General features: G+C 59.0%; 1 protein-coding gene across 1 annotated transcript; it reads right to left on the bottom strand.

Moving 5' to 3' along the window:
- Positions 1-4,735: 4,735 nt before the first annotated feature.
- On the bottom strand, positions 4,736-16,778 carry SLC4A3 (solute carrier family 4 member 3). Its single transcript, XM_040986576.1, has 23 exons — positions 16,661-16,778; positions 16,385-16,528; positions 15,959-16,124; positions 15,093-15,385; positions 14,880-14,998; positions 14,333-14,532; positions 12,640-12,788; positions 12,344-12,524; positions 11,829-11,964; positions 11,507-11,690; positions 11,075-11,174; positions 10,267-10,451; positions 9,405-9,630; positions 9,079-9,297; positions 8,695-8,843; positions 8,359-8,553; positions 7,724-7,954; positions 7,491-7,580; positions 6,973-7,139; positions 6,299-6,552; positions 5,794-5,963; positions 5,481-5,654; positions 4,736-4,913 (listed from the first exon to the last, which is right to left on the bottom strand). The coding sequence occupies exons 2-23, from the start codon at positions 16,433-16,435 to the stop codon at positions 4,836-4,838; spliced, it is 3,717 nt and encodes a 1,238-aa protein (XP_040842510.1). The 5' UTR covers positions 16,436-16,528; positions 16,661-16,778; the 3' UTR covers positions 4,736-4,835.
- Between the last annotated feature and the right edge of the window lie 6,133 nt (positions 16,779-22,911).

The raw sequence follows: 22,911 nt of genomic DNA, 5'->3' as shown, positions 1-22,911 counted from the left end.
GTGGGTGGAGGAGGAACCCGCAACAGAAATAGGACACAGAGCCTTCATGTTGGCTGAGGCTCTGGGGCCAGCTCTTGGCAGGGCCAGCCTCCCATCCCCCCAAGCGCAGCTCCTGCAGCTGTTATAGAATGGCCCTCTCTCTCCTCTCCCTTCCCCTGTCCCCTCCCCATCCTATGGAATCACCACCATCTCCAACCTCCCACGCTCCTGTAAGCACCAAGATATTCTTACTAACAGGCACGGTGAAAACAACAGCTGTGGCCGACACAAAGACACATGAGACCCAAAACATTCACCCAATTCTCTTAAAACCTTACTGGGTCCCGAGTAGAGCGGCTCTGTGATCTCTGGGTCCTTCCTACCCTCGTCCTGCTCACTCCACACCCTGTGTCCAGGCACCACGGGATGGGGCAGGACTACCAAGCCCGCTCCCTCCGGGCCTCCTGCCATCTTACACACCAGGGGAAGACAACAGGTGCAGGCAGAGCGAGCTGTGAGAGCAGAGGGGCGTGGCAGGGCACATTCAGGGAGCCTGGTTTTGTTTCCTCCTCAGATCCCCCTCCTCCATCAAGCTTCCCCCAGCTCTGAGCCCTTGCTGCCAGCCAGCCCCTGCCCTGCCTCCTCTCGGTCCCTCATCCCCCAGGCTCCTACACCCTGTGCCAGAGAGACTGGGTATTAAGATGCACCCGGGAGTGCCTCTACACACCCTCCCCCACCTGCCACAAACCTACCCACGACTCAGTTAGCACTTGATCAAACGTTGTTCAATAAAAGGAAACAGTTTCAACAAAATTAGAAAGAATCCCAGCAGCCGTCTCCCATATGAAATCTTCCTCCCCGAACATAAATGCTACAAATAGCAGCGCCTTCTCTCCGCTCACACAAGCGGTGAGTCACGCAACTGACCGCATCCTCTCTCCATCATTTCATTTATGCATCTGGAACTGAAATTCCTCACTTAGCATTTCCCCAGCTTGCTTCCTGGATCCAACCCACCATTCAGTGCTGGCCAGAAACCGCTTTATTGTGGTTCTCATCAGTGGCTTCACCCCAGCTGTGTGGGCAGCGTCTGGCACAAGTGTCCTTGAGTTCGCTCTCTTTCTCACCTGTCCCTGGCTGCCCGCCCTTCCCTGGGAGAGCTCCAAGTGTCAACAGACACAGCCATGATTCAAGTCACCTGACAGGATAAGAGAAGAGATGTCACAGCATCTGCCAAACGGGACACATTATTGCCTGCATCTGTGCCCTCAAGGAAAGGCCCCCGGGCGGTCCAGGCAGATGGCCCTGGAGCTGTGACAGCCAGAAGCTGTCACACATGCCTCAGATGTCTCCAGTGAAACAAGGAGATGTCAGACACCCTTTTGGCTCAGCGTCAGAAAGGGTGCCAGCCCTGCCCTGTGCTTCAAGGGGGGCTAGAACATGTCTGAGGCTGACAAACGCTCAGCGCAGCTGCCCAGGAGGTGGCCATAACCCCATTCTCAGGAAGCAGAGGGGAGAGGAAGTGAGTGAAGGACTCCAAGTCCTTACTGGAAAAGATCTCCTGGCACCTGCCCCCTCCCACTCCTTAAGCCAGGTAAAACAGCTAGCAGGGGACCAAGGTGTTCTAAAAACCATCACAGCTTCTGTGCCCTCTTTAGCCACCTCTCCTGGCACATCCTCCAGAGCCGAACCTTCAGGGCCAGCTAGGGCTCACCTCTGCTTCAGTCAGGTCCAGGTCTGGCGACCCACACCCCAGGGAGGGGATGCTCAGAGGTCCCTGGAAGTGGAAGTCAGAGCACATCCAGGTACCAGTGTATGATGTGGCAGAGAAAGTCACTGCCTGGGACACCAGCATCCTACATGAGCCCCGGCTTCCAGAACTGGCTGCACTATTTCTCACCCAGCGGCGGAGGATAGTTCAAGCATTTGGGTCCCTGCACCAACACAGGAGACCTGGACGGAGTTCCAAGCCCCTGACTTCAGCTTCTGACTTCAGTTTCTGCTGTTGGGGCCAGTTGGCGAATCAACTGGCAGATGGAAAATCTATCTTCCCATCTATGTAACTCTTGCCTTTAAAGCAAATGCATAAACATCCTTAAAAATAAATAAGTAGGCCAGCACAGTGGCATATAGGCCCATCATTTCCTTGCAGCACCAGCATTCCACACAGATGTCAGTTTTACTCCCAGCTGCTCCACTTCTGGTCCAGCTCCTTGCTAACGGTCCAGGAAAGCAGCGGAGGATGACTCCAGCGCTTGAGCCCGAGCATCCACATGAGGGACCTGGAAGAAGAACTGGCAAATACAGCTCTCTCTCTAACTCTTTCAAGTAAAAATAACTCAGTCTATAAATAAGTAAATGGTCCCCGAGGACAGCTCTCTGGCCATCTCCACCCATCAGGTCCCTTTTTAGGTGTGCACCTGTCTCATTATTCCCTGGTGGCTTCCATGCCCATCCTGGCCCCCTTGGCCCTCTCTCCTATCCATCAGGAATAAAACCCCTTCCCCCCCAGGCCCAGCACAGGGCAGGAGGATCTCTGCCCTCCCTTGGCAAGTGAGATGGGAAGGAACAAATACTCACACCTGCTCCAGTGACTGGCATGCCAGGCTCTGATGCTTCTGGGGAAGGAGGGCTCTCCTTTTATTCCTTCTTAAGATTTATTTTATTTTTATTGCAAAGTCAGATATACAGAGAGGAGGAAAGACAAATAGGAAGATCCTCTATCTGCTGGTTCACTCCCCAAGCAGCCACAACTGCTGGAGCTGAACCAACCCGAAGCCAGGAATCTGCTCCAGGTCTCCCACGCAGGTGCAGGGTCCTGTGGGCCACCCCCAAATGCTTTCCCAGGCCACAAGCAGGGAGCCAGATGGGAAGCGGGGCCACCAGGACCAGAACTGGCACCTATATGGGATCCTGGCACATTCAAGGTGAGTACTTCAGCCACTAGACCACCATGCTGGGCCCCTTTGTTCCTCTTTTAAGATTAATTGGTTGATTGATTTGATTTGATTTCATTTGACTTGAAAGAGTTACAGAGAAAGAGATCTTCCATCTGCTGGTTAACTCCCCGAAAGACTGCAACAGCCAGCACTGGGCCAGGCTGAAACCAGGAGCCAGGAGTTTCTTATGGTCTTCAATATGGATGCAGGCGCTCAAGCCGTTGGGCCCCATTCCGCTGCTTTTCCAGGCAGGGAGCTGGATCAAAAGTGGAGCAGCCAGCGTCCATATGAAATGCCTGCACTGGTGGTCACCGTTTAACCCCTTACACCACAGTGCTGTCCCCATCGCCATCTGGCTCACTGAAGCCTGAGCTTTTGTGTGGCCCACACTGCGCTCTTCCCCTTCCGAAAGCCTCCCACTCCGTGCAGTCGCTATTTTATGGTTGAGTCCTCAGCTAATGGCCAAGAAGAAATGATTGACACCACCTATGCCCAATGCAGAGTCCAGTCTCCCTGGCTCAGATAGCCCCCTTTTCCCCTCCGAGGGTGTGGGAGAGGGCCAGGCCCTTCTTCAGAAGCCAAACCACATCAAGGCCCCAAGGAGAGCCAGGCTGGTGCAGGAAGGGTTGGAATAGGAGGTTCCCACCATGTCTTTGCCTGGAATCAGCTCTGCACGCGGTAGGCATGGGTGCGGCTGACCTTTCGAAATTCCACCCTACCTTGGGAGAAAGGTTCCTGTCCTCACGTCGACCAAGGCGGGCCAAGCACAATTAGAGGCCACCCGGCGCCAGAGGCCCAGGGAGCAGGCGCCCGGAGAGAAAGGCGGCTAATCCGCGACAGCTGGGAAGGCCCAGCTCCAGACCAACACAGCAAACAGCCCACCGCGGCCTACCGTTGGGGAACTAAGCTGTTGGCCTGAATGCACACGAGAACGGCACGGCAGAATACGCAGGGAGCGGAGCCAGCTCCCAGAGAACGTGTGGGGCTGAGGGAGCCCCCGTCCCGGCTGTCCAGAGCAACCCGGGACCGCAGACATCCGCCGCCTCGCCCAGACCGGAGGAAACCGAAGGAACGCAGCGGGTCCAGCAGGTGGCAGTGCCGCGCCTGCTCGTGACCACGGGGGCCTTGCCGTGTGCGGGAGCGGCCACCAGGGGGAAGCACGAAGGACGGAAGGCCTCCTCAAGGTGCTGGTTGCCTAGCAACTGTGCCGCACCGGGCTCCCATTTCCACCTCCTCTTCCTCCTCCTCCTCTTTCTCCTCCTCCAGGCCTCCCAGGTTATTTCTGGCAGAGCAGAGATTGTTGCACAAGGAGCGGCCTCAGGAATCCCAAAACTGCCTCTTTTAAGCCAAGAGAATCTATAACGGTCCCAGGGACCCCAAAGCCAGCCCTGAGCCCTGAGCCCTGGAGCCGGTCTGGCATCCTCCGTGGCCGAAGTGGGCCAGCCTTCCTCCCCGTCTCTACAGCCCCATCCTTCCTAAACAGGGTTGGAGTTGCCAGCCAGGGTGACCTTGGGCTTCCTGCTGCTCCTCAGCTGCATTTGAGGGGGTGCTGCGGGCAAGATAAGCACTGCCCGCCAGCTCTGACCTGCTGTGGCCCTGACTGCTCCCACCCCACCCTCTCCAAGGACTCTGTCCTTGCCTAAAGCTTCCCCCCAGTGCCCATGGCCTTGATCATGGAATTCTCCCCTTGTCCCCCTTCCAAATTGATAAGCACAACCGGAGAAGAAGCCAGAGGCGGTGGGTGGGGAGGGAGAATGAGAGGCAGACGCCAGACAAGGAGTGTGGTTATAATGAACGCAAAGCCTGTGCTGGTCTATGGGGAGGCTGCCTGTGGCCAGCCCCAGGAGGAGCCCCGCGGGAAGCCAGGGATTCAGGCCCAGCTCGGGGTGCAGAGGAGTCCCTTGGCTCTGGTGTCCATCATACGGGCATGTGCAGCTCATTGTACTCGTCCTGGCCGTCCTCGTCGAAGTTGGGCTCGGCGTCTTCCGAGTCCAGCTGCAGAGGCAAGCGGAGAAGGGCAGAGTGGGAGAAGCAGGGACACAGCAGGCTACTCCCCGCCCTGGCCACTCCTGTTGCCTCTTTCTGAGGGGACCATGACCCCAAGTTGCCCAAAACCTGCAGCCCAGACACAAGGCACCTGCTGATCATAACATTTGTCACAAGGGTGGAGCGGGTCCAGCAGGTGGCTAGACCCATGGCCACTCCTGCTCCTGCTCCCCTGGTCTGCCACATTTCAGCATGGATGCCCTTCTTCCAGCTGCTAAGGGGGACAGGATGGACCCAACGCCCCCCTGAACCTTAGGTGCTTTTGCTCGGCCCACAGCCCGCACAGCTGAACTTACTCTGTCCCAAACCATTATACTGAATGCACTGCCTGGATGAGCACTTAATCTTCCCGACAGCCCAATGTGGCAGGACCCCCTCTCTCCCCTCCAACCATGTAACCTGCCTAACATCACACAGCCAGCAAGTGGCCCGGTGGAGATACAGCAGCCAGGTCTCTAGCTTCAGGACCCACCTGACTCAACACTGCCCACCCGGTCAGAAGCCCCCTTCTCTTACTGCCTGTAGCTCTCTCTCCTGGAAGAGCCGGGGCAACAGGCAACGCCTCAGAGGCACCGTGAGCAGCAGCAGGAAGGGGAAGGCAAGGGAGGCCGCCGTGGACTTGACCACCCAGAGCAGCACGATGCAGGCCAGCTGGATGCAGGTGAACAGGTGCATCCGCCACGTCTTCACCTGGAGGGCAGGCATGGGACCTCACCACGTGGAAGCCCAGCCTGCTCCCGCATCCCAGCCATGCCACTCTGTACATCATGTGCACCTGCAGCCCCAGGAGCTCCCCTCCCCACCCCCACCCCGTGCTTCCCGGCCTGACCTTGGTCACATAGGGCTGCTCAGGGTGGTGCTTGGCTGGCATGAAGATGAGCAACAGGCGCTGGGAGAGCTGGATGCCAGACAGCGACGTGACACCCATGTACAGGAAAATGCCAAAGAGGACAGCCAGCGGGATGCGACGCAGCACCGCCCCCATGACGATGGACAGGCCTGTGAGAGTGACACAAACCCAGCCGGTCCCTCAGGCAACCCGCCAGGGTGGACACACCTGGTGTGCCGCAGCCAGCCCCATGAGGACGGACGGGGCTGGGGGCAGCAGGATGCAGGGTCTCATTCCCATTTATAGAAGGCGGGGAACCAGGGAAGGGCTGGGAGGAGGCTCCAGGAGCACCGGGCAGCAGGGCCAGAGGGGGCGCTGGCCTGAACGTGAGCACATTCAGAAGGGAGTGGGCAGGCGTGGGACAGAGTGGGCCAGGCTGTAGGCTCCGTGGTGGAGAGGGGCTGCGGGGCCGCGGATGGGGTGCGGGGAGCAGCCGCGCTCTCACCCACGAGGCTGGCGATGAGCACCCCGGTGACCCGCTGCTCCCGCACCTCCTGAATCTGGGGTTTGTCGCCCGGTGCGATGGCAGTGCGCATGACGGTGAGCGCGTTGACATGGGTGACGGAGCGGACAGTGGCGGCGGTGAGCCACGGCAAGCCAAAGAGACCACAGAGCCCACCCAGGGAGCCGATCAGTAGCAAGTCAAGGTGGAAGCCGGAGCCCTTGAGTAGCCTCCGGGCCTTCTGGCTGACAATGAGCCTGCAGGGTGACATGGAGAGGCGGGGCTGGGCCGGTTCCCTCTTTCCATCCCCTCCTCCCCCGCAGCCCCATTCCTCCACACTGGAGCAGAGCCATGTCCTCGCACCGTGGGCAGTGTGGTACTATCACAAACACTTGATCCTGGCTCTCACCCATCATTGTGTTGGGCGACACATGTGTGCCTGGATAACGAAACACACTGTCCCCGGCGCTGACATGTGCCACGATGCACGCAGGGGTGGTGACACTGTCCTCAGGCCAACACACCTGCCCCAGCTGCCTGCCCCATCCCCTCCTCCTGCTCTGACCTAAGGACCGCTGCACCCCTAGACCAGCACTATGCCCCTACCTAAACCCTGACACCAAGCCAAGGAGAGAGCCCAGCCCCTGCCCCACCCAGCCGGCGCCCAACCCACTTACGCTGTGATTTGTGTCTCCATGAAGATGAGGATGAGGACCAGGAGGGCAGGGACAGCAGCCGCCACCATCATCCAGGGTGGGAAGGGCCGGGTGCTGCCCAGGGGCGGGATGAACCATGTGCGCTTGTGAGGCGAGGTCACCGAGAGGCCCGTGGGCACCGTCAACTTCTGCGAGGCAGGGAGAATGCAGGGCTCGAGGCCGCAGCGGCATCCCCGCACCAAGAAGGCCCCTGTGAGTTCTCAGCCCCCCACAGCAGGCCAGGAGGAGCTGACGCGTAGACAGGTTTGGGGGAAATTAGCGTTGCACCCTTTAAAGTCACCGTCATGCCACGGGTGTGGTGAAAAGCAGAGAAGGGACACATCTCGCTGAGCCGAGACCCGGCCTCCAGCCCCACACCCCAACAGGTGCTTTGAAAACTCCAGGGGCTCCTCCTCGCCCCACCCACCCAACACTAAGCTGAGTTCCAGCACTGCTCCTGGTGCCCCCTTGCTGGCCGCATGTAGCCAGGGCTCACGCACCTGAGTGTAGGTGTCTGTGATGGAGTAATCCACCAGGACCATCACGAGGATGGAGATGGGGATGCCAAAATCTCCAATGATGCGGCGCGCCTGCCAGGAGGGGAAGGAAGCAGAGGGAGGTGGAGGAGGGGAGGGCCACAAGCACCTGCCTGGGACCCCTCTTTCTGCCCCTGACCCCTGCCAAAGGTGGCACCCCCCCACACTTGGGGGCACCACAGCCAGCAGCCACACACCTTGCCACCCAGGAAGCGGCTGTTCCTGAACTTTCGCAGGAAGAAGGCGATGAGGAAGGTCCCTAGCATGAGGATGAGGGAGAGCAGGGCTGTGTTGGGCTGGTTCCGGGGGCCTGGCGGACCCTCGGTAGGCGGCAGGGCACTCCCGTTCAGCTCCAAACCGGCCTCTGGAACTCCTTCCAGCGCCCCCTCTGGGGGGTAGAAGGGCAGCAGGGGGTGCTCTGTGAAGACCTGGGTGAGGATAACAAGGGACATCTCATCACCCACCCTAGTTTCATCACCAGTGGGACCCGAAGAGATGACAACACACATTCAGCCACAGCTTGCGCTTGCGCATGCGCACGCACATACACACAGCCCTCCAGTCAAAAGGACCCGAGGACCGTTGGTCCCTCAGCACAGAGGCCGCGTCTCTGGTCCATCACACAGCTGTGCTAGTGCATGCTCACTGTACAACCTCCTGCCGGCCACCTGCAGCCTTTAACAGGCATCCCTCCAGCTCTGACTCCCTTTCCTCCAGCTCCGACCTGGCCCAGGAGTCCCCATTGCCCCAACAATGCCCTCCTCCCTTCTTGCCCTGTCTCCTGCTGTCCTACCCAAGGCGCTGCCCACCCCAATGGCTCTCCAGTGGCCACCTTGTAGAGCTTGTGGAAGGTCTCATAGATGAAGATGAGTGAGATGAGGAAGGCGAAGATCTCCTGGGTGAACGGCGAGATATAGCGCACCAGGAAGCTGCCCTCTGCGGCCACCAGGGCCAGCACGAAGACCACCAGCCAGAGGCCGACCCACACACGGCCAGTGAGGTACTCCAGCTCCTGAGCTTGGCAGAACTAGCAGGGGAAGGCAGCAGGTCACCCACAGCTGGTCTGCCCTGCTGGCTGCTGCCTTGTGCAGCTGCGGGAGGGGTGCCTACAGGGACCCATCCGCCCCTCCACCAGGCAAGCAGGGCAGCGCACGGACCAGACTCTCACCTTGAAGAAAGCCTCTTCAAAGACCAGCAGAGGCCCAGAGAAGCCCACCACCAGCAGCGGCTGGGCCCCCAGCAGAGAGAAGAGGACGCCCAGCACAGCCGTGGACACGATCAGCTCTGACACGCCCATCAGCCCTTCTGTCTTCTCCCCTGGGGTGGGCATGCTCAGTGGCAGGCCCTCGGCTCAACCAAAGTAAGCCGACGGCCCCAACAGCAGCAGGGTAGCAGGAGGGCCCCCTTCCCGTGGCAACCCTCTTCCCTTCAAGAATGATCCCCTGGGTACCTCCCGGCACTTGTCTCAGCCTCCTTACTTTATAACCAGCACCCTGGCCCAGACACCCTGCAGGTGACAGGGGCCCTTGAAGGACCCGGAGGAGCCCCTCACCTAGCAGCCCCCCGAAGGTGATGGCAGGACTGAGTGCAGCGAAGTAGATGAAGAGCACAGCTGCCACGCACTGCGAGTGTAGGGCGTCCCGCAGGTCGCTAGGGTACTGCGGGTACCGGCGCTTCACGTCCCGAATCAGCCCCCCGAACACAGAGCCTGTCCGCAGGAGGGGGTCGTCTTCAGGGGCCACCTCAGAGCCCCCCATCTCCAAAGCCAGCTCTGGGGGAAAAAGGGAGCTGCTGGGACTCGGACCACGACCCCCACGCCTGCCACCTACCCAAGCCCAGCCTGCCTGGAAGGGGGTGTGTGTGTGCGCGCGTGCTGACCTTTCCCAGGGGCCAGGTAGCCGCCCCGCGTGGTCATCTCAACCTTGGTCTGCTCACGCTCCCGCCGCTTGCGCAGCAGTTCACGCTGGAACGCAGCCACAGAGCGCAGCAGGTCCCGGCCTTCTACCTCCGATGGGGGGATCACGATACTGCCATCCAGGAACTCGCTGATGGCGCTCAGCAGGTCCTGCCGGTCGTCCGCCTGGTAGGCAGCCTCATGAAACAGCTGTGGAATGGAGTGGAGGGCAAAAGGGGCCGGATCAGTGAGCCAGTTAAGGCAGAATCCGCAGCCACACCATACCACTGCCATCTACCAACACACATTCCCCACATGGCAGTCCAGGCCAGGAGCCCTGACCACCCCCCATACCCCAGGGCCTGCAGGTACGCCCACCAGCAACCCCTAAGGAGGCACCATGTGGTCCACCTCACAGGGGCCCCAAGAGCCATGCTGAGTGCACCCCACAGGTAAACAAGGGTTTGGGACATCATCACCCCTGGCATTGAGAAGCTATGGTAGGGAGTGACCCCCCCCTTTAAGGCCTACAGCCCCTCCAAAGCTCTGGTACTGGACTGCCTCAGTTACCTGCCACAGCCCCGCAGCCCCACAGCCCCGCAGCCCCGCAGCCCCTCAGCCCCATAGCCCCACAGCCCAGCAGCCCCTCAGCCCCACAGCCCCGCAGCCCAGCAGCCCTGCAGCCCAGCAGCCCTGCAGCCCTGCAGCCCCGTGAACCAAGAGCTCCCCCACTAACAGCCTCCAGAGCATAGCTCCCACCCAGGAGCGAACCTTAGCCACCCTTCCCTCCACGCAGGACCCCAGGGGAAGAGGTCTGGGAACCCTGGCTTGGGGCACAACACCAACCTTGTCAGACATGAGGGTGGCAATGGAGCGCCCCAGCTCATGATAGTCGGTGCTAATGTGGCTGGGTCCCAGCATGACGAACAGGAAGCGCACTGGCACAGGGACCTCCAACACTGACTCCAAGAGCACAGCCTCACTCAGCCGCACAAAGGCAGCCGCTGGCTGCTCCAAGAAAGGCACACAGCCTGGCGGGAGGGAGGAAAGGGGGGACAATGAGGCATGGAGCGCTAGGCAAAAGGGAACAGTCAAAGCAGACTCAGAAGTGGGTATCAGTTGGGGTTGGCATGTACAGTTGAGCAGGTTGTACACTGCATCAAGAAACCCCCAATGGGCTGGGAGCAGCGCCCTAGCATCTAAAGTCCTCGCCTTGAAATGTACCAGGATCCCATATGGACGCCGGTTCTAATCCCAGCAGCCCCGCTTCCCATTCAGCTCCCTGCTTATGATCTGGGAAAGCAGTCGAGGACGGCCCAAAGACTTGGGACCCTGCACCCCCACGGGAGACCAGGAGGAGGCTCCTGGCTCCTGGCTTTGGATCAGCGCAGCTCTGGTCATTGTGGTCACTTGAGGAATGAATCATCAAATGGAAGATCTTCTCTCTGTATATCTGACTTTGCAGTAAAAATAAATAAATCTCAAAAAAAAAACAGAACCCCCCCTCCCCCAGCTACAGGGTCCCTCCTCACTTCTATGTCATGAGACTGCACCTGCTGGTGCAGGAGCCAGGAGGGGGCCTGGCTGAACACAGAGGAGGTGGAGCTCAAGTCAAGCACTGCGGGTGGCAACAGGGGCGCCCAGCCCTTCTCACCCACGAGCACAACGGTGGCCTCAGCATCTTCGGGGATCTTCTGAAGCAGCTTCAGGCTCTTCCCCCGGTGGCCGTCTCCCCCAGGCATGTGGAGGGGCTTCTAAGGACGCAGAACTGGAATAGGGCTGGGACCCAGACCGCAGGCCATGGTAGGCCCTCCCACCCACCCCCAACGCCAGCCCAGGGCTGAGGCCCCCGCAGCCCCCACCCTCCCAGCCTGGGGTCTGCACCCCTCCTCGACACCCAATCCCACCCCCTCAGCCACGTGCTGGCACTCAGATGGCTCCCCCAGCTCGGCCACACCGCCCAGCTAGATCCCTATCCTTCAGGGACCTCAGCACACACAGCCAATCCCGATCTGCTCAGCAACTTCACACCAGACCCAACCCCTTCCCAGGCCCACCCAGTCCATGTCCACACGAGGTCACTGACCTCCCTGGCGTCTGGGTCATGAGGCCAGAGCGGGGCTGGCTCGCCCACATCATCAGCAACGGTGGGCACAGCGCCGTCGGGGCCATGACTGGGGGTTGGATGATGGTTTCCCAGGACGGAGTTCACGCTGGAGCTCGATGGGTTTCGGGGGAAAAAGCCACTGTCCTTGTCATCGTTGGGATGGCTGGGGGAAAGAGGAGAGGCAGGTTGATGGGGGATTGCATTAGATGAGAAGCAGACGGTCGGGGCTTCCAACAGCTACTAAAAGGAATGGCACCCTCATGCGCAGCCTGGGAGGGTCCCCCAGCCCCCCAGCCCACACCTGTGTTTCAGCAGCAATGTGCGCAATACACTGGCCCTGTCCTCCGGCCGGATCTGGTCCGACACAATCATGGTCTCCACCACCAGGTGCGCAATGCCAGGCAGTGTGGTTTGCTCCAAGTCCAAAAGGGCAGCTCCTAGGGGTGTGGCCAACAGAGGGGCATGGGCCCGTCCACCCACCCACTCACCGCCACCTCCCACCACACCACCTTGCTCTTCTAGGGCAGGCTGGGCGAGCCAAGTGCCTCAGTGCCTAATCAGATCCACAGCTCCATGGGCCAGTACTAAAGACCTACTGTGTGCTGCATGGGTACTGAACATCTACTGGGTGCTGGGCACAGTACAAGACACCTCAGAGCTCACAGGCTGCTAAGGCATGGGATCTCCATGGCCCCAAAGGAGCAGCCAGATCTTGTCTGGGCTCAGGAGCCCAGGGGTGGGGGGAGGCAGCAGGGGCCAGGCACCCAGCCCAGGCTGAGCTATGTGGGGATGAAGGGGCCCAGCCCAAGTCCCCACCATGGGCAATGGTCCTCCTGAGTTCCAGCAGGCTGCGGAAGGACAGCGAAGCCACGTGGGGCTTCCCCCAGCGCTCTGTCTCCTCCTCCACATCCTCCTCAAACTTGATCCAGCGTGCTGTCTCCCGCCAGTGCGGCTCCTGGCTGCGATCCAGCATCAGCTCGTTCAGTTCCACGAACACCTGGATGCCAAGCACAGGGACAGCTGGGACGAGCAGGTCAGGTGCAGGACAGGGAGACAGGGCTCGGGGCAGAGGGCATACAGAGGCCACAGCCCCACACTCTGGGGTGCCACACCTCATGTGGCCTCCGGTCAGGCTGCTGTTTCTTCTTCTTCTGGCGTACCGTGGGGGCCAGGCCAGCTCGACTGCCCCTCCCACCCTGCACCCGGGACGGCTTCTTCACCAGATGCCGCCGCACGCCAGGATTGTCCTCCAGTCGATGGCCTGCAGGGAGGAGCGAGCGCCTGGTGAATGCAGGAGAGCCAGGCTCAGGGCCACCCCAGGCTCCTGCTCTGCCCAACCAGGCTAACGGGAAGGCACACACGTCACTGAGGGACCAGGCTGCCAGGACCACAGCCCACAATGTGGCTATCACAGTCGTCAGGAAGCAAAACTCAAGAAGGGAGAAAGATCAGCCAAGTGTCAATCAAAAGGAAGACCCCAGCTATACCTCCAGCTAGTCCCCAGCCCATCCCCAACCCTGGGTGGACCTTGAGGCCCTGCCACCGTCACCACCCCTCCCCTAAAGTCCCTGTAACTGACAGGTGCCCCAGGCACTAAACTCCCAGCACTTCCCATGGGCTCACCCAGTAGGTACATACCCTGCACACTCAGCAGGGCTCCCCTCCCTGCCACTCTACCCCTTGTCCCAGGCCGGCAAGTAGGCCAAGGCTTGCCACTCAGTTACTTACAAGCTGCTGCCCCCGCCAAGGGACTTAGCTGGCCCCCGGGCTGCCAAGGAACACAGTCCTCAAAGTCCAGCACAAACATCTCCAGGTCCTCAGAGGCCAGGGAACCTCCCGGGCTGGGGGCTCGATTGCCAGTGGGGCCCATGCCTTCGGCGTCTCCTAGCCCAGGGCTCAGCATCCCATTGGGCTCTGTGGTCTCCTCCATTAGTGCTGTCATTGTCCCGCGCAGTGGCCAAGACCTCAGTCCCTGCTCCTTACGGCTCTCCTGGGAGGCCAGAATGGTCTCCTTCCAACTGGAGCGGCAAGTGGCCAGCCCTCCCGACCCTGACTGACACCCCGTGTCCCCAAGCCTGCTCCTTGTCCCTGTCAACTCCCCCTGGGTCTGTAAACAGGTCCTCCCTTTGACCCTCCCATTCTGCCACCACGGCTGCTGCTGCCACTGCTGCCATCGGATTGTTCCTGCCCCTGTCCTCAGGCCCTGGCAACTTTCCATGACGTATTGAGCTCAAAGCCCTACCCTTCCCTCCCCCTACCCCACCCACAGCCTGAGGAGGAGGAAGAGAAGGGCAACAGGGCGGGACAGTGATGTGATGGCCCCGGCCTCGGCACGAAGCCCTATGCACGATGACAGGTGGCACAGAAGCCAGGGTACTGATAAGATGGAAGGAATGTACCAAGATCACAGCCAGGCCTGGCCGAGGAGGGGGCTGCAGGGGTAAGGAGCGCCTGACACAGGGAAAAGCAGGGTCTGGGTGAGCAGAGCGGCCCGGCTTTAGCAACCCTAGCTTGAAGGGGAGTCCAGACCTGGGGGACATAGGGAGAGGGGATCCCTCATTCCAGGGGTGACTCAGAGGACAGAGTCGGGCCTGCAAGGTGGAAGTGTCCCAAGGGCAAACCTCAGCTTTGGCAACCAGAGAGGTGGCTGTGTGGGGCAGCACTGACCTCACGCCATCAGCCAGGGATGCTGACAGGGCCCTGGCCCCTGGACAGGGGCTAGCAGACACTCTCAGAGGTCCCTGGCAGGCCAGGTGTCCCCACGGGGGCGTCCCAGACAATGAAGGTGCCCCAGGAATCACTCACTCTTCATGTCATCCAGGTCCGCAGAGCCCAGCATCCGGGCCTCCGCCTCATCCGTGGGCACCTGCTGCTCCGGGCCCCCCGGGTTGCCTAGGGCACTGCCTGGACACAGCCGCTCCCTCAAGTCGTAACTGGCCGATGGGCTCCAGGGCCGGGTCTTCTCCCCAGCCACCCGGGAGGCCCGGGTTCGCGGGCTGGGGGAGCTGGAAAGGCAACGAAGCAGCCTTGGACTTGACAAACTTCCCAGGAGGCCTGCAGCACTAGCCAAGGCCCTCCCGGGCACTAGCCAAGGCCCTCCTGGACAGAAAAAGAAGCAGGCCTGGCTCCCCACCCCCACCTCCATCACCCATCACTCCAGTCCTTCCCACCTCACTGGTACCCCTCCTCTGCCTTCATCCCCATCTTCTTCCTCACTCCCTCAGCTCAGCATCTCCTGCAGAGTAAGCCAGGTGGACAGAGAAGGCTCCCCTCTCTTTTCCTCTACTCTTCTCTCTGGGGTGAAGAAGAGGGTGACCTTGGGTTCTGCTCAGCTGGGGCCCAGGACTAGTACCTGACCAAGTGCTGCGGGCTCTTGTCAGGGTGTGGGCCCACTGCAGGCAGCGACCTGGCGAAGGTGGCCCTCCCAGCCAGGCGTGGGCTGTCATCCTCATCACTGCCTCCGATGGAAAACTGTGGATAAACAGGTGCAATCCAGGCCCTGCCTCAACTCACCTGCCCCCGTCCCACCATATCCTCACCCCTCTCTCCAAGGCACAGACGCTACCTTTGCCTTCTGGGGGGACCCTGAGGTTGGGGGTTCCACAGGTTCTGCCTCAGACTCCCCTTCCTCTTCTTCCTCTCCCTCCTCCTCTTCCTCATCCTCTTCGTCATCGGCCCCAGCTGCCCCTTCCTCCTGGATGGGAGGGGTGCCCTCCGAAGGGGGAGCAGAGGTCTTCTCCTTTTTCCGCTTCCTCCTGGAGTGCCGGGCAGAAGTGGCGGGCAGCCGCCGCAGTTTATGAGGTGGAGGCAGGCGCGCCGAAAGCGGGTGGTGGGTGTGGTGGGATGTGTGCCGGTGAACTGGGGGTGCAGGAGAGCCGGTTGAGGCCCTGACACAGAAGGGGGGCCCCTCCCTACCCCAGGGAAACACACCCCATTCTAGCTCAAGGCTCAAACAAGAACACCCCCAGTGCTCCCCACTCCACCCCTGCCCCGCCCGACAGAGTGTCCAGGCTCCTGTCACAGAGGAGGCCTGGTTAACATTGGGGAGAGGAGCGATGGAGAGGGACCATCATGAAATGGGGGTGGGGAGAGGAGGGCATGAGACAGCAGGAAGGACAAGAGTCACTAGGAGGGAGATAGGGCAGGACCAAAGACAAAGACGAAGGTCAAGAGGGGAGGCCCAGGCCCATTACCCTGCATCCACCCTATTCTGAGCCCCCCACCTCCCCGGCTCCCCAGCAGGTGGTCACGTGATGGGTGAAGGAGGCAGGATGACTTAACATGGCATGGTGGCCCAGCACAGAGTCCAGCACAGTGTCCGGCACGGGATGGCCCTGGGTGGCCAAGCCGGTGGTGAGCGCAGTGATGGGGGCGCGATGAAGGTGATGATGGTGAGGGCAGCCACACTAGGGGGGCCCGGGGGCTACCCACACGCAAAGTCCCGCTCGCTGAAGCTGCGGCTGGGTTTTTCCGGGTCCCAGGCCGGGGGTTTGCTGATGAGGTCCCCAAACCTGCTCACGGCCAAAGTCTTGCCCAAGTCATCGTCCTCCTCCTCCGTGTCTGGACTCAGAGGGGGCTCCTCCAAGGGTACCCGGACCTGCTGGGCCCAGACGGCCTCATCTAAGGACCCCAACTCCAATCTGAGCTGAAGAGGTGGGGAGGTCGACAGGCTCCCTCTTCCACAGCAACCCCTTTTCCTGCACTCCCTTCCCCCACCGGCCTGGGGCAGCACCCCAACAACCAACCTCTCCCAGGCTCCTGGGAAATACCAAGCCCGTTGCTTGGAGTGCCAAGGCTGGCCAGAAGACGAACCTTGCGCTCCTCTGCACCCCCACCCCACCCCCGCGCATCGGTCACCTGGGGTAGCGGGGAGGCGCCCCCGGGCGGCGGGATCCGTCCATTGGCCATGGTCAGGGACGCGGCTTGGGAAGCTCTGGCTCACGAAGGAACCCGAGACCCGGGTGAGAAGAAGGGGGCGTTGCGGGGGCCTAGTAGAGAGTCCTGGGGGAGGAGGAGGGCGGGGTCAGGATCCCCGCACGGGGGCTCCCCCCACTCCCGGCCCAAGCGCGTCCCCGCGGCTCAGCCCCTCCCGGAGGCGGCCCGCACCCCGCGTCCCGCCCCACCCCACCGTACCTGGGGGCTCAAGAGCCTGCAGGGCCCCGGCCGATCGCCGTGCCCCATGTCCCTCCCCGCTCGCTCCCAGGCGCGGCCGCCGGGCTGCCGTCCGGCCTTTCGCAGCGCAAAGCCGGGCGGGCTCGGGCGGACGCAGGCGCCGGAGCCCGTAGCCCGGGGCTCCACCTCCTCGCGCTCGGCCCGCAGCTCTGCCGCCGCCGCCGCCGCGGGGCCGCACAATGGGAGCAGCTGGGCCGTGACTCACCCCGCCCTGGCCGGTGCGGGGCCCCAACTGCCCACACGCTCCTGCTCCAGGGCGCCCCACACGTTGCTGGAGGCGGGAGCTCGGCCCTACATTCCCACAAACCCCCAAGTTCATCCCCTGCCTCCCCCTTCTCAAGCACCTTTTTCGGAGACCTTTCCTTCCCCTTAAGCTCTGGAAGGGACCTCCTCCTCTTTCTTGGGACCTGAGAGCCACAGGAAGAAGCACCTGGAAGAAGCACTGGCCTCATCCCTCAAGGCCTGGCCTCTGCAGCCTGGCACCGCCCACCCTGCGTTTGACCTTGGCACCGTCTACTACCTGCATCCCTGGGCCTCAGCCTCCCCCATCCGTAGCCAAGAGGAGCTTGTGTTGGGGGTGTTCTGAAGTTGCGAGGACCTCTAAGATTCAAAGACTCAGTTCCCACACTAACTATCCTGCCCCCTTGAGGTTACACCTCATTTTCAAGGGCAAAGGTCTTTGGAAGGAGGCTGGACCCCAGGCTGACCCCAGCCCTGGGCACCTAGCACAACCTCAGTTCCCATCAGTCCCTTGGGGAACACCTGCTGCAGCCTTAGGCAAGCATGAGGGGGAGCAGCAGGAAGAAGTGAGGTTGGAGCTGCAGGTCAGGATGAGGTGGAATGGCCTGGCCTGGGATCAGACACACACTCTGGGAAACAGCAGCAGAGGATGGGGGCCAGGTGTAGAGGAAAGAAGGCAGAGGCAAGGCACTGTGACCTTGGCATGCACCTTATCTTCCCTGAGCATTTGGCCTGCTCAGCCCAAGGAGAGAACTTCCTCAGTGCAGGGCAATCCCAGGGGATGGAGGGATGGGAGCCAGCACAGCTGGCCACCAAGCCCTGTGCTGGCTAGGCCCTCCCCACATCCCTGCCTCTTCCAGGCACCGGTGTGCTAATCTGCTACAGCCACCGAGTCTTTGCAGTATTGGTGTGCAGAAAGCGACTGTCCCAGCCACCACCATGTCGCTCACTCCTGCAGACCAAGTTCATAGCCACAGCCATACGTCCCTGCCTGGTATCATAGGTGAAACAGGACACAGAGGTGGGAGGCAGCTCCCCAGCAGGTGGTCACATGATGGATGAAGGAGGCAGGATGACTTAACATGGCATGGTGACCCAGTACAGAGACCAGCACAGTGTCTGGCACAGGATGGCCCTGGGTGGCCAAGCTGATGGTGAGCACAGTGATGGGGGTGCAGACATGAATGCAGAGTGGGCCCCCAAACTCACAGGTGGGATCTACTACTAATCAGGGAAGGATGTTACCTTCCGAAACAGAAGTCTTCTCTCTCTCTCACACACACACACACACACACACACACACACACACACACACACACTGCTACCTCAGAATATACCTTATTTAGAAGTGTTGTCACAGACAGTAAAGAGACCAAAGGTGGGCCCTGGTCCCCTAGGCTGAGTCCTCACCCCAAGAAAGACCAAAGATGCAGGTATAGTTCCCCCAGGACCCTGGGAAAGTGGCCAGTCTGCAAACATTCACCATGGCTGAGCCAGAAGCTGGAAGAACAGCTCACCTGGCCCTGAGAACACTTTGATCTTGGACTTGCAGCCTCCAGAATCATGGGACAATACATATCTGTTGTTAAAGGCACTCAGATTGGGGGTACTTCTGATATAGCCACTCTAGCAAACTGATCTATTCTCCCAACCCACTAACCCTAATGCTGAGTCAGGTCACGTGGCTCCCAAGTCTCACTGTGACTGTGACTTTTGGCAGGGTCTCTTTGCTTCTTCCAAGATCTCTCCGGACCTTGGAGCCTTTCCCAGCTGAGCACATGGCAGAGAAGGATCTCTAGTCTTCAATCTGCCCTGGACAACTTGGTCCCAGCACCTCTCCACTAGCTGGGGGTCGGACAACAGCTAGAGCTGTCTGGAGCTTCAGTCTCTCCCCTTGCACTACCTTCCTTTGCCCTTGACTTGCCAGGGGTGATGGAGTGAAATTACTTCCCAAGAGCCTATAGAAACCCATGCTCACCTCTCCTGTGAGGACAGATGTGGGAGATGCCGACACCCTCCCATTGCAGACTCAGGCTTTCAGAGGTAAAGGTGAGGACTTTCCATTTGCCAGCTCAAATCCCCCTGGCATCTTGCCTTCACTGCACACCATTACTGTCAATCCCCTGCAGTGTATTCCTCATGGGGTCTTCATTCCCATGACAAAGAGTGCCCTCTGCATACACAGAGGATGGCATCTCCAAGCTTAGACCCTGCAGACACTTAACTGGTGACAGGAAAGGTGGCAGCAGAAGTAGAAGCTAGTTCAGGCAAGGTTGGGACTCACGCTCTGCCCTCCCTCAGTTGCTTTGACTTGACCTTCGCACCCTGCACCTTAGCATCCCAGGATGCTTGTCTGGCGTAAGTGATATGCCACCCAGGCTTGGAGAAACAAGGACGGCATTGCCAATGTTCCCCACCAATGGGCCAGGAGTTTGCTGGGTGGCTTCCTCTGGCAGCCAGTCCCTGGAATCACTGTCTCAAGGTCCAACGTGTTGGGAACTACACCACGATGGCATTTATGTGTCATCTGTGGCATTTATGTGTCATCTGTGGCATCTACATTTTGGTCTTGCCCCATATTCTGAGATCTCTCTTGCCAAGGAAGAAGCCAAAAAACACATGCCCTGGCTCCCTTGCAGCTAGGGTTCAGCTGTGGTTCACACCACTCAGTCTCAACTATACAAAGCCTCATTCAGAAGCAAGCAGTGTGCACCATGGAGCAGCATGAGAAATTGGACCCTCTGCCAGGAAGGGAGGGGAGGGGAAGGGAAGGGAAGGGAGGGGAGGAGAGAAAAGAAAAGAGAAAAAGCAATCACCTTCTCTGGTCTTTCTAGTTTGACTGGAACAACATTCTAAGATCCAGATCTCTGGCCTGTCCTGCTCCTTGCTGGACCCACCTGGGCAGGCAGGCTTGCTTTGACTTCTGTTGTGTGCAGGAATGGGCAAGCAGGAGAGAAGAAATTGCCTTCAAGCCTTCCTGCGCTTTGTTCATTCAGAGCCAAAGCCTTAGGGAACAGAGGTGAGTTTGCAAAAGGAAAGGGAGGGGCCCGGTGCGGTGGCGCAGTGGTTAAGGTCCTCGCCTTGCACACCTGGGATCCCATATGGGCACCGGTTCTAATCCCGGCGGCCCCATCGGCTTTGCGCTCACTTGGGAAGTGAATCATCGGATGGAAGAAAAAAGGAAAGGGAGAGGGTTAGCAAGAGGGAGCTTTGCCAACTGGAAGACAAGGAGGTCCCCAGCCCCGTGGGAGGAGCCTTGAAATAAAAGGTGGGTTGTTCTGCAAATATTGTCAAGTAAGATCCCTGAATAACCCAGAGACTGACACATTCATTCTAGACTGCATGCCAGGCATGGGTTCCAACTGGCATGGCCCCTGTCCTCAAGCAGCTCACAGACATGCAAACACATAACATCCAAGGCAAAGCACAGTTAGGAACATTCAGGTGGCAGGGAGGTGACAATGAAGCAAAGACCCGAAGCCTACACAAGACTCAGCCATGCAGTGAGGGGTGGGTATGGAGCAGCGGGGGGATATGGAGGGAGAGCATTCAGGGCAGAAGCAAGGCAGGATCCAGTGTTTCTCTACTAGGAAGCATTCTCCCTGAAAATAGTGCCATAAGAGAACAAATAAGAAATGGGTGGGTAAACCAGGATGAACATTCTAGAAGGCCTAGTAGACAATGTAGTTTAAGGAGAAAAGCACAAATTCTGCCACAGCTGTAAATGGTGACCACATGATGCCATGGCTCAATAAACTAGTCCTCCACCTTGCATGCCATATGAGCACTGGTTCATGTCCCAGCTGTTCCACTTCTTATTCAGCTCCCTGCTTGTGGCCCAGGAAAGCATTAGAGGATGGCCCAATGCCTTGGGACCCTGCACTCATGTGCGAAAACTGGAAGAAGCCTCTGGCTTCACAGCAGATCAGCTCCAGCTATTGCAGCCTTTTCGGAAGTGAATCAGCAGATGGAAAACCTCCTCTCTCTGTCTTTCCTTATCTCTGTAGATCTGTCAACTAAAAATAAAAACTTAAATGGCAACCACACATCTCGTTCAGGCTGGCCAAGCTAAAGGCAAAGAAATGATTGGCACACAAACTGCCAACAATGCAGGTGTTTGCAACTGGCTAGTGCTTGGATATCCTCTTTCTGGAATCTTCACTCCTCCTGGCTGGCTCCAAGGAAGTACCTTGAAAGCAGGAGCAAGTCTAGAGCAGCTTTGCCTCCCTGCCTCAGAACCTGGCACCATTTCGAGAGCTTTAATAAATGTCTGTGGCTTTGGAGACAGGTACAAGAGTAATTATAGTAACTAATAAACTGAAGAAGTTTATGTGGAAGACAGAGAAGGCATGGACCCGAAGGGATCCGATGACAAGTGATGGCCCAAGCTCGCTCCTGTCCCCTGAAGTGTCCCTCTAAAGCATGCTGGGGTAGCAGCCACTCATAGACATGTGGCTCTGAGGCAATGGCTTCCCCACCCAGTGCCTGCCAGGAGCGTTCCTTGACCACAAAGCGGCTTGTGGTTAGCAGGCTATTGCTTGTTTGCTTAGCCAGTACATGTGTAATGGTTCCCAGTTCACTCAGCACATCCGTGTCCATGGGGTCACTCAGCTGTTCTGTACAGGTAGGTAAGCTATTGGTGAGTTTTACCCTGCCACCGTGGGATGGAAGCAAGGGAAGTTGTGTGCCTGTGGTCAAATAGCCACAAAGCTATGACACTATCCTGGATCTTTAAGATCCAAATTCTCTGTGTCCTTCTCCTACGTCACACTGATACCACTGATGCCAGATACCACACAAGCCCAGAGGCAGGGAGGCAAAGTGGGACATGGAACAATGGCTGAGCTCACAAGCGCAGCTAAGCAGCATGGGCAGCCTTCCATAGGCCTCCACAGCATACTGACAATGGAGGGGATAGATGTCACGCCACCTCCAGATGAAATGTCTCCTTGGCAAGGACCCTGCCACACTGAAAATGTGACAGAGCTCTATCCAGTTTGCCCATTTACCTCCCAAAATCTCAGGAATCCACATTCACATCACTATAGACCACTGAGCTTCACAGGGCCTCACAAATGTTTAAATATAAATGTTGTATCTGTAATAGAGCTTATGTTTTATTGGGAGCCAGAACAGTGATATATTGGGTAACGCTGCTACTTGTGGTACAGGCATCCCATATGGGCACAAGTTTGAGTCCCAGCTGCTCCACTTCCAGTCCAACTCCCTGCTAATGCACCTGGGAAAGCAGTGAAGGATGGCCCGAGTGCTTGAGCCTCTGAACCCCTCAGAAGCTCCTGGCCCTGACTTTGGACTGGACCAGCCCTGGCCATTGCAGCCATGAGAAGATTCTGTCTTTTCCCTCTCTCCCTGTAACCTGCCTTTCAAATAATCTTTTTAAAAAATCAACTTAGAAATCTCAATACCACTTGCCCCCTTCTGCCTCATTCTTGTCTTCACTCCCTGTTCCCCGCACAACCAATCTGCTCCTCCCTCTGGAGTCCACCACCATGAACATGGTATTCCATCCCCTCCTGCCTCCTTTCTACAGGAGACACAGCAAAGGGTCCTGAGGGCCAGTTTTGGGTCCTCTTTCTAGGAGCCAGATGGCCTCTGCTGGGCATTCTTCGTGCCAGCCAGCCTGAGGCTAACTGATATGTGTATGAAATAGATAAGTGCCTACTGGAGGGGAAAGGCCAGAGTGAACGGACAGTGCAGGGACAGGTGGGGCAAGTGTCTCTTACCACCTGTGCCCAGCATCAGTGGCACAGCAGTCGCTGTATGGTGGGCCGCAGATGGCTGGGTCCCAGGAGGAAGTGTGGCTGCCCACGGTACCTGTTTCCAGCTTGAGTGAGACTCCAGCAGCAGGCGTCACGGCCTCCGCCTCCTACTCCCTGACCACTCCTCAGCCAACACCAAGTGAGTGCATCCAGCAGAGCACCTCCCCACAATGGCTGCAGAGGACTTTGTGG

This window comes from Ochotona curzoniae, unplaced genomic scaffold, assembly GCF_017591425.1.
Source record: "Ochotona curzoniae isolate NIBS_2020 unplaced genomic scaffold, NIBS_Ocur_1.0 contig_4514, whole genome shotgun sequence".
Lineage (NCBI taxonomy): Eukaryota > Metazoa > Chordata > Mammalia > Lagomorpha > Ochotonidae > Ochotona > Ochotona curzoniae.
The sequence above is the reverse complement of the archived record's forward strand: the minus strand, read 5'-3'. Positions and strand labels throughout refer to the sequence as shown.